Genomic DNA, 14,884 nt, shown 5'->3' with positions numbered 1-14,884 from the left:
CCTCTCCATTACCGTCCCTTGCCACCTACCACTATGTAGATTGTGAGCGCTCGCTTGCCCAGAGATAGCACTACTTCAACCGAAGACTCGGCCATGTGTGTGTGCAGCAGATGTTCCTCTCTCTTGACTGCGGTACCTGCACACATGCCTCTTTCACTGATACTGCTTGCTCGCCAGCACAGTCAAATTTTTAGCTCAGGCAGTGCTTGCTCTGTACAAGCAAGTGATGTCAATCTACATTAGAAAAGGCAACAAGATGGACACAAAGGACCCACCAAGCACGAACATTTGCATAAAGAATTAAAACTGTTTTGTGCACAAGAAAAGCAGAGAAAAATCTAGACTATGGGCATGATTTTTATAGGGGCTAAGTAGCGATGAGCGAACGTGCTCGGATAAGGTGTTATATAGCATGCTCGGGTGCTAACCAAGTGACTTCGCTGTGCTATGCATAGCCGCATAGGTTGTAATGGGTACGTTAAAAAAACCAGATGTCCCTTGTACTGGAAACCCGGACATGTGAATTGGCCTAAGGTAGTTCTGTGATCTGTGACTACAGCTGAGCCCCCTTGTCTACAGGGGGTCTACAGTAGTCTTAGACACCACTCCGTCCACATCATTGGTTAGGACTGCCGTTTCCTCTCTCTTTCCCTCCATTCTTCTTCAGATTTGCTGCTGCCAGCTCACTAAATCTCACCGGTAAGCCAACATACAAGGAATTTCTTTCTACACCATGAAAGAAAAGTTATGAAATTATGGAAATTACAGGAAGGCTAGACATGGTAACAATCTGCAAATGATGAGAAAATGGAAACAACATTTTCAAAACCTTTTGACTTATTCAGCATCGAGTATGAGCTCTGTGTACAGAAATCCCAGCACTTACAGCCCTGTCTGGTATCAGTGAGGTCATTAATGGTTGTCTGAGGAATGTTCTGCTGAATGCACTTGGGCAAATCATCAAGATCCTCTGCTGGCAGCTCCTTTGTACTTGTCGAACAATGACGTCCCAGATGTGCTCAATGGGAGACAAGTCCGGAGACGCTGCAGGCCATGGTAGCATGTTTAGGCCATGCAGGCTGCTCACAGTAGCATAAATAACATGTGGTCTGGAATCGTCATCTTGTCTCCTGGGTCCCTCTGGAGAATAACCTGATTGATAGCGGCCGAGGCATCAAATTCTGCATGTGGTACTCAATACTTAATAAATCGAGATGTTTTTAAAATGTGGCTTCCATTTTTCCATCACTATCATTTCAATAAAATGGCAATCCATCCTGTGATTTCAATAATTCCACCACTTTACCTACTTGGTTTTGCAATTTCAATGTTGAGGAGTGTAATACTACAGAGTATGTGGCTTCAAGTGAGAATATTTAATGTGGCTGTTGAAGGGAATCTGTAACCAGGTTTTTGCCACGTAATCTGAGAGAAACATAATAAAGAGACAGAGACCCTGATTCCAGCGCTGTGTCATTTACCCGGCTGCTTGATGTAGTTATAATAAAATCACTGCTTTATCAGCAGGAGATTATCACTAGAGGACTAGTAAACCTGTTGCCTTGTAGTTCTCCCTATTCATGAGCTCTGTATAGCCCCACCCCATCACTGATTGGCAACTTTCTGCCTATGCTCAGTGTACACAGAAAGCTGCCAATCAGTGGTGTGGGCGGGGTTATACAGAGCTCAGCATTCAGAGAACTGCTAGAGCTGCAGCAGAGAAAACAGGGATTTTATCAAAATGACAATAAGCAGCCCAGAAAGTGGTATAATCACTGGAATCAGAGTCTCTGACCCTACATCATGCTGCCCTCAGATTGGATAGCAAAGACCTGATGACAGATTCCCTTTCACTAACAGAAAGCTGAAAGTTCTGCAGTTAAAGATGCAATATAGCACAAAAGACGAGATGATCCAAATTAGGATATGGTTTGGAAATCACATGAGGAGGCAATGACAGGTGCGGATTATTCTTGTGATTGCGGGTTGATTTCTAGAATATATTTCACTCTGATTAAAGGTCATATATTATAAAAATCAGAACTTCGGTGATCCTGTCAGCAATATGAGGTACAGTGCCTTACGAAAGTATTCGGCTCCCTGGAACTTTTCAACCTTTTCAACATAAAGAAACCAAATGTAAATTTTTGGTGAAGAATCAACAAGTGGAACAGAATTGTGAAGTTGAACGAAATTTATTGGTTATTTTACATTTTTGTGGAAAATAAAAAACTGAAAAGTGGGGCGTGCAATATTATTCGGCCCCTTTAACTTAATACTTTATTGCGCCACCTTTTGCAGCGATTACAGCTGCAAGTCGCTTGGAGTATGTTTCTATCAGGTTTGTACGTCGAGAGACTGAAATTCTTGCCCATTCTTCCTTGGCAAACAGCTCGAGCTCAGTGAGGTTTGATGGAGATCGTTTGTGAACAGCAGTTTTCAGCTCTTTCCACAGATTCTCGATTGGATTGAGGTCTGGACTTTGACTTGGCCATTCTAACACCTGGATACGCTTATTTGTGAACCATTCCATTGTAGATTTTGCTTTATGTTTGGGATCATTGTCTTGTTGGAAGACAAATCTCCGTCCCAGTCTCAGGTCTTTTGCAGACTCAACAGTTTTTCTTCAAGAAAGGTCCTGTATTTGGCTCCATCCATCCTCCCATCAATTTTAACCATCTTCCCGGTCCCTGCTGAAGAAAAGCAGGCCCAAACCATGATGCTGCCACCACCATGTTTGACAGTGGGGATGGTGTGTTCAGGGTGATGAGCTGTGTTGCCTTTACATATCGTTTGGCATTGTTGCCAAAAAGTTCGATTTTGGTTTCATCTGACCAGAGCACCTTCTTCCACATGTTTGGTGTGTCTCCCAGGTGGCTTGTTGCAAACTTTAAACAACACTTTTTATGGATATCTTTGAGAAATGGCTTTCTTCTTGCCACTCTTCCATAAAGGCCAGATTTGTGCAATGTACGACTGATTGATGTCCTATGGACAGACTGTCCCACCTCAGCTGTAGATCTCTGCAGTTCTTCGAGTATTTGTTAGTGTTTGGAGATTTAGTTTTCATCGGGGCAGCTGAATGATTTACAGCTATTAGGCCGGCTTCACACTTGCGAGTTTTACGGACGTAAGAGCGCAGAAACTACGTCCGTAAAACTCGCAAAAAATACGGCACAATTATTCTCTATGCCCCTGCTCCTATCTGCCGTATTTTACTGATCAGTATTATACGGCTTTCTACGGCCGTACAAAATCGCAGCATGCTGCGTTTGTCACCGTATTGCGCAAGAAATACGCCAATGAAAGTCTATGGAAGCGTGAAAAATACGGATTACACACGGACAAGCAGTGTGACTTGCGAGAAATATGCAGCGCTGTTAGAGAGAAAAGCCGGCAATTCAGTGCGGTGTACAGTAAAATCACACTGACAGCTTACAGTCCAATAGGTAGAATAAATGTGTACACATAGAATAGGTATATATATATATATATATGTCAGTGAGACACATATATGTATATATTAATATTTATTCCAGCGCTATACAGCTTGAAAGCCGGTAATTCAATTACCGGCTTTTTCTTTCTCCTTCCTAAACCCGACATGATTTGAGACATGGTTTACATACAGTAAACCATGTCTTCTCTCCATTTTTTTTGCAGATTCCACACTAATAATGTCAGTAGTGTGTATCTGCAAAATTTGGCCGTTCTAGCTCTTAAAATAAAGGGTTAAATGGCGGAAAAAATTGGCGTGGGCTCCCGCGCAATTTTCTCCGCCAGAGTAGTAAAGCCAGTGACTGAGGGCAGATATTAATAGCCTGGAGAGGGTCCACGGTTATTGCCCCCCCCCCCCTGGCTAAAAATATCTGCCCCCAGCCACCCCAGAAAAGGCACATCTGGAAGATGCACCTATTCTGGCACTTGGCCACTCTCTTCCCATTCCCGTGTAGCGGTGGGATATGGGGTAATGAAGGGTTAATGCCACCTTGCTATTGTAAGGTGACATTAAGCCTAATTAATAATGGAGAGGCGTCAATTATGACACCTATCCATTATTAATCCAATTGAATGAAAGGGTTAAAAAAACACATACACATTATTAAAAATTATTTTAATGAAATAAAAACAAAGGTTGTTGTAATATTTTATTTAACGCCCAATCCAATCACTGAAGACCCTCGTTCTGTGAAAGAAAAAACATAATAAACCAACAATATACTTACCTTCCGCAGATCTGTAAAGTCCAACGATGTAAATCCTTCTGAAGGGGTTAAAACATTTTGCAGCAAGGAGTTCCGCTAATGCAGCGCTGCTCCTTGCTGCAAAACCCCGGGGAATGAAGCTAAATATAGGTCAATGATCTATATTTAGCTTCATTTGCGGTGAGGCGCCCTCTGCTGGCTGTTCATAGATCGTGGGAACTTACCTAGAAAGCCTGGGAGCTTTCTAGGAAAGTTCCCACGATCTAGGAACAGCCAGCAGAGGGCGCCTCACCGCAAATGAAGCTAAATATAGGTCATTGACCTACTTTATCTTCATTTTCCGGGGTTTTTGCAGCCATGAGCATCATTGCATTAGCAAAGCTCGTGGCTGCAAAATATTTTAACCCCTTCAGATGGATTTACATCGTTGGACGTTACAGATCTGCGGAGGGTAAGGATATTGTTGGTTTATTATGTTTTTTTAATTACAGAACGAGGGTCTTCAGTGACTGGATTGGGCGTAGAATAAAATACTCCAACAACTATTTTTTTTATTTCATTAAAATACTTTTAAATAATGTGTTTGTGTTTTATTTAACCCTTTACTACAATTGGATTAATAATGGATAGGTGTCATAATTGACGCCTCTCCATTATTAATTAGGCTTAATGTCACCTTACAATAGCAAGGTGGCATTAACCCTTCATTACCCCATATCCCACCGCTACACGGGAATGGGAAGAGAGTGGCCAAGTGCCAGAATAGGCGCATCTTCCAGATGTGCCTTTTCTGGGGTGGCTGGGGGCAGGTGTTTTTAGCCAGGGGGGGAGCCAATAACCATGGACCCTCTCCAGGCTATTAATATCTGCCCTCAGTCACTGGCTTTACTACTCTGGCGGACAAAATTGTGCGGGAGCCCACGCCAATTTTTTCCGCCATTTAACCCTTTAATTTAGTAGATAGAACGGCCAAATTTTGCAGATACACACTACTGACATTAGTAGTGTGGAATCTGCAAAAAAAAAGGAGAGAAGACATGGTTTACTGTATGTAAACCAGGTCTCAAATCATGTCAGGTTTTAGGAAGGAGAAAGAAAAAGCCGGTAATTGAATTACCGGCTTTCAAGCTGTATAGCGCTGGAAAAAATATTAATATATATACATATATGTGTCTACTGACATTATATATATATATATATATATACATATATATATATATAATGACAGTATATATATATATTTTTTTCTTTTTGGGACACATGGATCACTTCTATAGCGGTATGTTGGTATTGCAAGCCTGCGAGAAAACCACGCAGTACGGATGCCATACGGATTACATACGGAGGATGCCATGCGCAAAAAACGCTGACACACCCTGCCTACGGAGGAGCTACGGACCACTATTTTCGGAACTTTTCAGCGTATTACGGCCGTAATATACGGACCGTATTTTCATACGCTGAGTGTGAAGCCGGCTTTAGCCTGCTTGATTACATGTGGGGATTTCCTAGCAACCAGGCAACCCCCACATGTACTCAGCCTGGCTAGTAGCTGTGAATCATTCAACTGAGGCGATGAAAACTAAATCTCCAAACACTAACAAATACTCGGAGGTCACCCGAGTGTGCTCGGGAAACCCGAGAAATGAGTATACTCGCCCATCACTAAACACATCAAAAAGTAGATTGGAAGTCGCCATGTAGTGTGATAAAACAGATATTTTCCTTGCCGAGAGGTATACATTAGTTTTGCATAGTACCTTGAGAAAGCTCCCTGGGGGTGAAACGGCCATTGGCTTCTGACCGGCTGAATATTGTTCTTTTTTATACCGCTCGACAAAGAAAAAAAATCTGTTTTAGCTTACTGGGTGGTGAGTGCCATTCTACTTTTTGATGTGGTACATTTGACCTCCCTCAGATATTGTGCACCACAGGTGTGAACGTGGCCTAAAGTGAATCTCCACTCTTCAGTGCCATTGTATTTTCTAATAATAATTTAAAGGGGTTGTCACAGCTGCAGCCAATCACTGGATAATTATGCCCCTGACTGCTGCAGCCAACCACTGAGTAATCACGTCCCTGACACAAACATGTAACTGCTGCAGCCAACCACCGAGTAATCACGTCCCTGACACAAACATGTAACTGCTGCAGCCAATCGCTGGTGCAGCCAATCACTGAGTAATCACGTCCCTGACACAAACATGTAACTGCTGCAGCCAATCGCTGGTGCAGCCAATCACTGAGTAATCACGTCCCTGACACAAACATGTAACTGCTGCAGCCAATCACTGCTGCAGACAACCACTGAGAGTGATTGGCTGCCGTGCACACATGTCCATGCTGTGGGTGTACAAACACAGGCAGCACATTCAGAAAGTCTGTAATGTTGAAGAATGAGATTCCTCTGGAAGATGCGTAAGCTGTAAACATGTTGCTACAAGACCTAAGTTACTTATAATGGAATAATTTAAAGGGGTTGTCCACTTCTGGACAATCCTTTAATAATGGTCCGAAGATGCTGCACATAGTAAAAAAAAAAAAGGGGATACCTACCATTGGGGCCGGTGCTGCTCCACCACTTTTAACCTTGTGCCTCCATCTGGTCTCCTAACATAAAACGTCATGACATGTTTTTATGTGAGGAGACTTGTGGGAGACACAAGGTTGAGAATGGAGGGGTAGCACCCTGGGACCATTAATAAGGGGCTATCCAATATTAGACAACCCCTTCAAATATTATATCTATGAAGCAGCTGAGCATTTTTTCTAATTGACAGCTCCAAATATCCTGCATAGACAGCGCTGTATGGTCACTGTCATTTCAGTAACCTTAGGCTCAAACAATGCATTGACTAGCAAAGTTTATCAAAAATATCTCTCAGGCCGAAAAGTCTCTCTACATTTTCAGGCCACTAGGTGTCCCCCCTTATAACATGGGGTCAACTGCCTGTTGTCAAGTGTAATCCATCTACAGAGATGCCAAAACTAATGGGAAGTGGAGAAAGGTCTGTGTCCCTGTATGTCATATTAAATACAGGCATAACAGAAAGAAGGGATTTGGGAATAGTGGAGGGAAGTAATTGTTCTGTGAAACGTGGTATCCATTCAGGGAACAGAGGGAAAGGAAGTTCTTGCACCTATAGTGCTGGCAGAGTGCTGGTGAAGGGATACTCAAAAAAATGGATGGTTAATGCATAGTGATCCAGCACATCTTCTTGATAATAAAAAAAACTTTTACTTTATTCATATCCTCTTAAAAACATTGTTGGAGATCAAGATAGAATGGGATAGCTAGTCCCACATGAAAATAAAACTTAAAAAAAATGGATGGTATGTTACACAGTATGAAAATCGGGACAGTTACTGTACATATTAGACTAGTATATTAAAAAAATCAGTATTTATTTGTTGTGAGGGCAGCAATATCATACTTTTACTCTGGATTTGGAGAAACAGACTTTAGAAGCTAGCATGTTTGCTGCCTGCAGTCACCACTAGATGGAGCTGCAGAGCTATGTGCATGCTAAGCTATCATTCACTTACACGTATACAGTAAGCGCCCTCTAGTGGTGGCTGAAGGCGGAGAGAAGAGTTTTTGTTTTACCTCTGTGCAGGGGACTTGGAGCTTTGTATAAGGAAAACAAAGATGTGATCACTATTAAGAGCTATTAAGAAGTGAACCCCACAGAATTTGAGGCTTTAAAACATGATGATGGCTCCATCCAGATATAGTATGTAACGAAAGGTTTTCTTTTCATTGTCTTTCAGTCATCATTCCAGTCATTGGAGCTGGTAGCGACCGCAACACTTGAAACAATTAATCCTGACACTTTTGTCGTCAGCAACAATAAATTATTGGTGAGTGTAATATACAAGTAAATGAGAGCATGCAGTACCATCTACGGCCACTACATGATGCTGTGCCACTTCTGGTGAGCAGTGGTCTTATAAATCATCATGGGAGCCTGCTCCTGATATTGATCAATGTTAATGTGCAAGGAAAAGCCTGTTAAATCCTTCCCAATATCTATATGGGTTCATGTGTATGGAGTGGCCTCAGGAGCTGAATCCGCATCATACACAGTCCAGGTGACGGCTGTGTTGTACAGCCAGCACTTGCCTCTTAACAGCAATGATAGGAGCTAGATCTGATTGCTGCCGATTAACTACTTAAAGAGGAACTTTCACCACATTTTTTAAACTGAACTGGACTTACGATATAATAGTGGCTCCAGTGTGGATTAAAACATTTTTTTCACCTCTCCATCGCAGAGATATTAGTAAACAAAGTATTTGGGCCCCTAAAGTTCATTTGTGTTAAGTCCAAGTGGGTGTTATCAGATAGTTTTCACTGGGGGTGTGTACTTCTCCCTCTGATAGATGTTGCCCAAATATAAGCTTGCAGCAATACCCGGGAGAGAGAACATGCTCCCACAATAGCTCAGGACAGGCTGCTCCTGTGTGAGATTAATAATGGCCGACAGCCTGATCTCACTGCAGACTGAATACAAATGCCATGAGCACAACAGACAATAGTGTGATTACTGACATATTTCTGAACAGGCAGTGTGGGGGAGGGGCAGTACTGCAGAAGTGACACTGCTATGAGGGGAGGAGGGCTGACTTATTGGCTCCTAACACAGATAAATTCTGCTGCACTGCTCCTCCCCCTCACTGACTGCCAGGTCCTTATCTGAAAGGTGTTAACAGTGAACACATCGCTGGATCGGCATCACACACGCCGATTCAGCGATGACAGCGGGTGATCAGCGACCAAAAAAAGGTCCTGATCATTCCCCAGCGACCAACGATCTCCGAGCAGGGGCCTGATCGTTGGTCGCTGTCACGCTTAACGATTTTGTTAACGATACCGTTGCTACGTCACAAAAAGCAACGATATCATTAACAAAATCGTTATGTGTGAAGGTACCTTTAGACATCATTCTCTACTCCCAGCACTTTCCATGCAGGAGGTCAGACCAGGAGATAAGGGCTGTCAAACATTTCAGACAGATAACCCTGCTCTGAGCCATCTTGGGGGCGTGTTTTATTTCTCCTGTGTGTTCATCCAGCTTATGATTGGGCAATCTCATTCAGGGGAATAAATACACGCCCTCCTAGTCAAAACTATCTGATAACACCCACTTGAGCATAACTACAATTAACTCAATAAGTGCCAAATACTTTACTAATATCTCCACAACCGAGAGGTGAAATAAAAAAAAACATTAAATAAATCAAACGTTTTATTACATTCTGCAACCACTGTTACATTGTGTCCAGGTCTAGCTCAACAAGAAAAATTTGATGAAAAGTTCTCCTTAAAGGGACTCGGTCACCTGAATTTGGAGGGAACAATCTTCAGCCATGGAGGCGGGGTTTTCGGTATTTGATTCACCCTTTCCTTACCCACTGGCTGCATGCTGGCTGCAATATTGGATTGAAGTTCATTCTCTGTCCTCCGTAGTACACGCCTGCACAAGGCAATCTTGCAGCCAGCATGCAGCCAGCAGGTAAGGAAAGGGTGAATCAAACACCCGAAAACCCCACCCCTATTGCTGAAGATTGTTCCCTCCAAATTCAGGTGACAGAGTCCCTTTAAATGCTTTTTTTAATCTGTGTCAGGTGGATTTATGTGTCTTGATCCTGGGTGGGCATACGATTGTGCATCCATTACCCCTTCCTCCCCTTCATGACATGACCACTTGAAGGGCTTGTCCTCACTTGATTCTTAAAGGGAACCTGTCACCTGAATTTGGCGGGGCTGGTTTTGGGTCATATGGGCGGAGTTTTCAGGTGTTTGATTCACCCTTTCCTTACCCGCTGGCTGCATGCTGGCTGCAATATTGGATTGAAGTTCATTCTCTGTCCTCCATAGTACACGCCTGCGCAAGGCAAGATTGCTTTGCGCAGGCGTGTACTATGGAGGACAAGAATGAACTTCAATCCAATATTGCAGCCGGCATGCAGCCAGCGGGTAAGGAAAGGGTGAATCAAACACCCGAAAACTCCGCCCATATGACCCAAAACCAGTCCCGCCAAATTCAGGTGACAGAGTCCCTTTAAATTTGTAGTCACTATCTGTGACATTGCACACTGTCAGGAGGATTCTTCAGTGCTGAGAGCGGCTGGGTGCGTGACCACAAGTATGTGATTTGCATACACGCAGTCACAGGCCGACTAGACGTGTGGAGCCTAGTCGGAATGTGACCGAAATATGTAAATTGCATACTTGCGGTCACATCACCGCCTACTCTTGGCCCTGACACCAGAGAATCCTGACAATGCACCGAGAGGCTTCACATGTCTGCAGCTGGGTTGCACAGATGTTTGCTAATTTTACTCTGATTGCCTGTCATTCAGCATGGCAGTATAGACGGCTGCAGGTTCAAGTCTCTTCACTTTTATTTTATTTTTTTACAGATTCCTCTCATTATTATAAAACCTGGTGAAAAAGCCGACGTCCCTATAGGGGTGGTGGTCGGAAGCGTCATTGCCGGGCTCCTACTGCTCGCTGCTTTGGTGGCTGCTTTGTGGAAGGTATGGGGGGCAGTAATTACATTTCTCTCTTATACACAGCTGGGATTTTTCTATGAAGTGGATTTTTCTATGCATTTCTCTGGTGATTTGGGATCTAGGGGGTCTCCTATTAAAAACCCGAACAAATGTATAGCAGCGGATCCACAGCAAGGCTTTGCTGTATGTGTACTACTATAGCATGTGAACACCTCCTCATACGGGTTGAATGCGGTCCATTTTATTATTTGTTTTATTCTGTACCCCTGCGCTTGGCTTTATGGATGAGCTGTTCATACTTGTCTATAAGATCCATCCTGATGCTCAGCGCCTCCAGGAGCCCAGACGCTGCATTGCAGGACGCTCCTTAGTAAATATGCACTGTTGTCGCCCTCTACTGGCAGGTTGTTGAAATTAACTTCACACTTTTTTGGGGGGGTCTCCTTCTCAGAAACTAAAATCAAAGTGACTGCCGTTACAGCTTTCTTCCAGCTTCTTTTCTATTCTTGAACACAGTTTTTCCCAGTTTGAGCAGTGATCGATCCCTGCTCCCATATTGTGGGGAGATGAGATATTCTGTTGGGTAACAGCTGTAATCTTTATTTTACTTGCTAATTGCCTCTTCAGAGAGAAAGAGGACTTGAACTCTATAGCGCCACCTGTTGGAAGTAGCGATCCTACAAGTCACAATCCAAACCCTTTAACGAGTCTTGCAATATAACTTAGGATAAAAGCCAAACCAGAAACTCCATTTACAGATACTTGTTTTGTGGTGTTTGCCCATCATCAGTGCAAAGTATGAGATCTGACTTGATCTTATTGGCGGCACCAGAGATCAAGTCCTCTTATTCTAAAGGAGGCCATTTGTTTATGTAAATTCCCAGCAGAGCATTACATGGCCTGTAAGTCTCCTTACACCGGCTTGGCACTCTTTTCGAAGAGAAACGTCACCTCTTAGGCCCCCAAGTCAGAGGTCCCTCATACAGCCAAATAAGATCTCTTGTTTTGCACTGAGGAGGGGCAACACGCCAAAACACGTGTCTGCAGATAGAGTTTCTGGTTTGGCTTCTTACCCTAAGCCATGCGGCAAAGCTCGTTAAAGGGTCGATATCGACTTTTATCTTTTAGGATTGCTACTTGCAATAGGTGGCACCAGAGATCAGGTTCTCTACAGTCTGATGAGGCGTCAGTCAAATAATGCAGAATTGTTATATTAAGTCTATTTTTTTTCTATTTTTTTCCAGCTTGGATTTTTCAAAAGAAAGTATGAAAAACTCCAGAAAACCGAAGATGAAATTGCTGAAACTACGCAACTAAACTAAAGATGTAGATTGTTTGGGAGGGGGAGGGGGAGGTTGTTAAAAGTGAGGTTTATTTTGCAAGTTTTTAAAGTTGAAATCAATATAAAGTTTTGTTTTTTTTTTACAAGATTGACTTTATCAAACTGCTGGGCAGCTTGTTTTATTTTTTTTTTTACAACTTCACTAGCTGGTCTGGGATACTTTGCTGGACATTTGTACAGTAGACATCATGTTTTTACATTCAGATGAACATATTTTATTCTTGACCATAGAAGATCTGGAAATTGATGAAATGTTTGTAGAAGAATCTAGGATAATATAATGTAAGTTTCTTGTCATTGTATTAACAGATGCTTTGTAGCGAGACTCTCCCTTACACGGGACAAAGACTGAAATCCCGTGGTCATGGCGGAGTATTATAGGCCCCTGCATTGTGCAGTATTTTCCCCATGAAGCCCCCATTAAATATAAATCACGGCGAAACCTCATTTGTAAACTAATGTAAAATATTTACCTTTATTTATATTGTAAATGAGTCGGGGTGACAACCGATCTGACCACCTCTGCATTTACTCTCCAAAATGTTGGATCGCATGTCAGATGTTTCTTGGACAGTCTGACGTCCGAGGAAGGAAAAAAAAAATTACAGCAAGCCCAAGTTAGATCTCATGTTCCGATCACACTCAGACATGCAAGTCAAAGAGTCTGTGTAAAACATTGGGCTGCACTCGGATGACATCTGAGTACAGTCCGATTTCCACAGATTGATAGAATGGAGACATATTTTTGTTAATCTTCTCCACACTCTGACCAAGATGGAGACTTTTTTTACTTCAAATATCTGAAGGGATGTCAGTGTAGAGATCGTTATTCTCTTTCGCACATGGAAACAAAAGAAGCAATGGGATGAAACTGAGTGATCAATGAGGGGAACAGGCTGCCAGGAGAGGCAGTGAGTTCTCCTTCAATGGAAGTCTTCAAAACAGAGGCTGGACAGACATCTGTCTGAGATGGTTTAGTGACTCCTGCATTGAGCAGGGGGTTTAATACGATGACCCCGGAGGTCTCTTCCAACTCTGACATACTATGATCCTGATCACCTACATCGCAGATCTGTATGAGTGAAAAGTGTCGCATTGCAACCCCAGTGATACTGTGCCAAGCAAGTTGTAAATATTCCAAGGAGGTTAGCGTCTTGTGACTTGCTTGTTGCAGAACCCTCGGGGTTGCAATGAAACCGCTTACGTAGCAGAGACATCGAATGAATCTCGGTTGTGGCTAAAGTTGTCTTGCAGCCCAGCCTTAGTGAACAGATACCTGGGAATATGGCGGCAGAAGCAGGATTCACGGCGAGATTTCTGATTAGTACTGATTTAAGTAAAGTTGATCCTTTTTTGTTCTTGATGCTTTGGAGCCATAAAAAGGAATATTGGTTGTAAAGATGACTATACCCTCTGTGGCCCGGGGTTTATAGTGATACTTGGTTGGTAAGGTCTTATATACATATATTTTTGGATGTAAATATGTCTGATTGCTTAATCTAGAACATCTACATAGGTTCAAATTTAAATATATTTTGACTATTCAGAACATGTAGCAAAATCGCTACAGGAAACAAAGTGCTTTGCTCCGAGGTGCTCAGTCGTATATGGCAGAACTTGTGGAACAAAATAGAAACAGAGACGGCCTCATCGGCAAAATCAATAATCAATTGTAAATATTTAAAGGGCTTCTGCAATTAAAGGGGTAATGCAGCTCCAAGTGGTGACGTGTTTCTATTATACTTTTCCTCTGATTGTTCCACTCCTGGTTTTGGCTTATAAATACGGAGATCAAATACTGACCAAATACGGAACAAGTGAATGTGGCTTAATTAAAAAAAAAAAAAAAAAAAAGTGGGTGCAACATTTTTCTTGATACAAGTTCTATTCCTGGGATATTTGTGGCCGCAGGTTGCCTTTTGTATAAAAATGTTAGAAATGTACAGTTTCTACATACTTGAAGTTGCTTTTTCTGTAAAAACATTTAAAGAATAAATATCTACAAACTGGTCTATATGTCGGCATTTAATGACCAATTGGTCGCTGCAGCCACAGAGCCACATGCTTACACTGATTACTATAGTACTGTAAGTGATTGTCCGCTCAGAGCCCCTCTGTAATGGTGTCTCTTTATTACAGGGATCGTCCGGCTTTGGGGTACAAGTGCACAGTCAGTGCGTAACTGCAGACTTGTAAATGCCCACAGTGCATGATATTTCTTAAAAGGGAATCTGTCATGAGGTTTTCTTTTTTCCACTTGATTCTAGTGATGTGTCACTTACTCGGCTGCTTGCTGTAGCTTTGATAAAATCACAGTTTTATCAGCAGGAGATTATCACTAGAGGACTAGTAAACCTGCAGCCATGTAGTCCTCCATATTCATGAGCTCTGTATAACCCCGCCCCCACCACTGATTGGCAGCTTTCTGTCTATGCAAAGTGTACACAGAAAAGTGCCAATCGGTGGTGTGGGCGGGGTTATGCAGAGCTCAAAGAACAGATAGATCTGAGGCAAATAAAACAGTGAGTTTATCAAAACTGCAGAAAGCTGCTCGTTAGGTGATATTGCTGGAATCGGGGACTCAGCCCCTACATCATGGCGCTCTCAGATGTGATAGAAATATTCTGTTACAGATCCCACTTGCATAAAAAAAAAAATAAAAAAATTAGTCCTATTTACTCTCATTTAGGAGAGTGGGACTATTTTTTTTCTCACTGATCATCCATGAGCAATCGATTTACATCTTCCAGTGCTACAGAACTGTAATGTATCCTTAAAAATCGGATGTCTTGCGGATGGTTGGTATGGCATGTGATGG

General features: G+C 42.5%; 1 protein-coding gene across 1 annotated transcript in view; it reads left to right on the top strand.

The window, feature by feature from the left end:
• The window catches only part of ITGA2 (integrin subunit alpha 2), a 160,468-nt gene extending 146,392 nt beyond the window's left edge, over window positions 1–14,076 (top strand). The window contains exons 28-30 of the mRNA XM_069748544.1: window positions 7,977–8,066; window positions 10,632–10,748; window positions 11,969–14,076. Coding sequence (XP_069604645.1) covers window positions 7,977–8,066; window positions 10,632–10,748; window positions 11,969–12,046 — 285 coding nt within the window. The 3' untranslated portion in view covers window positions 12,047–14,076. The remainder of the gene's footprint in view (window positions 1–7,976; window positions 8,067–10,631; window positions 10,749–11,968) is intronic.
• Window positions 14,077–14,884: the final 808 nt, after the last annotated feature.

This window comes from Ranitomeya imitator, chromosome 1 (assembly GCF_032444005.1).
Source record: "Ranitomeya imitator isolate aRanImi1 chromosome 1, aRanImi1.pri, whole genome shotgun sequence".
Lineage (NCBI taxonomy): Eukaryota > Metazoa > Chordata > Amphibia > Anura > Dendrobatidae > Ranitomeya > Ranitomeya imitator.
Note: the sequence above shows the minus strand (reverse complement) of the source record. Positions and strands in the feature narration are given on the sequence as shown.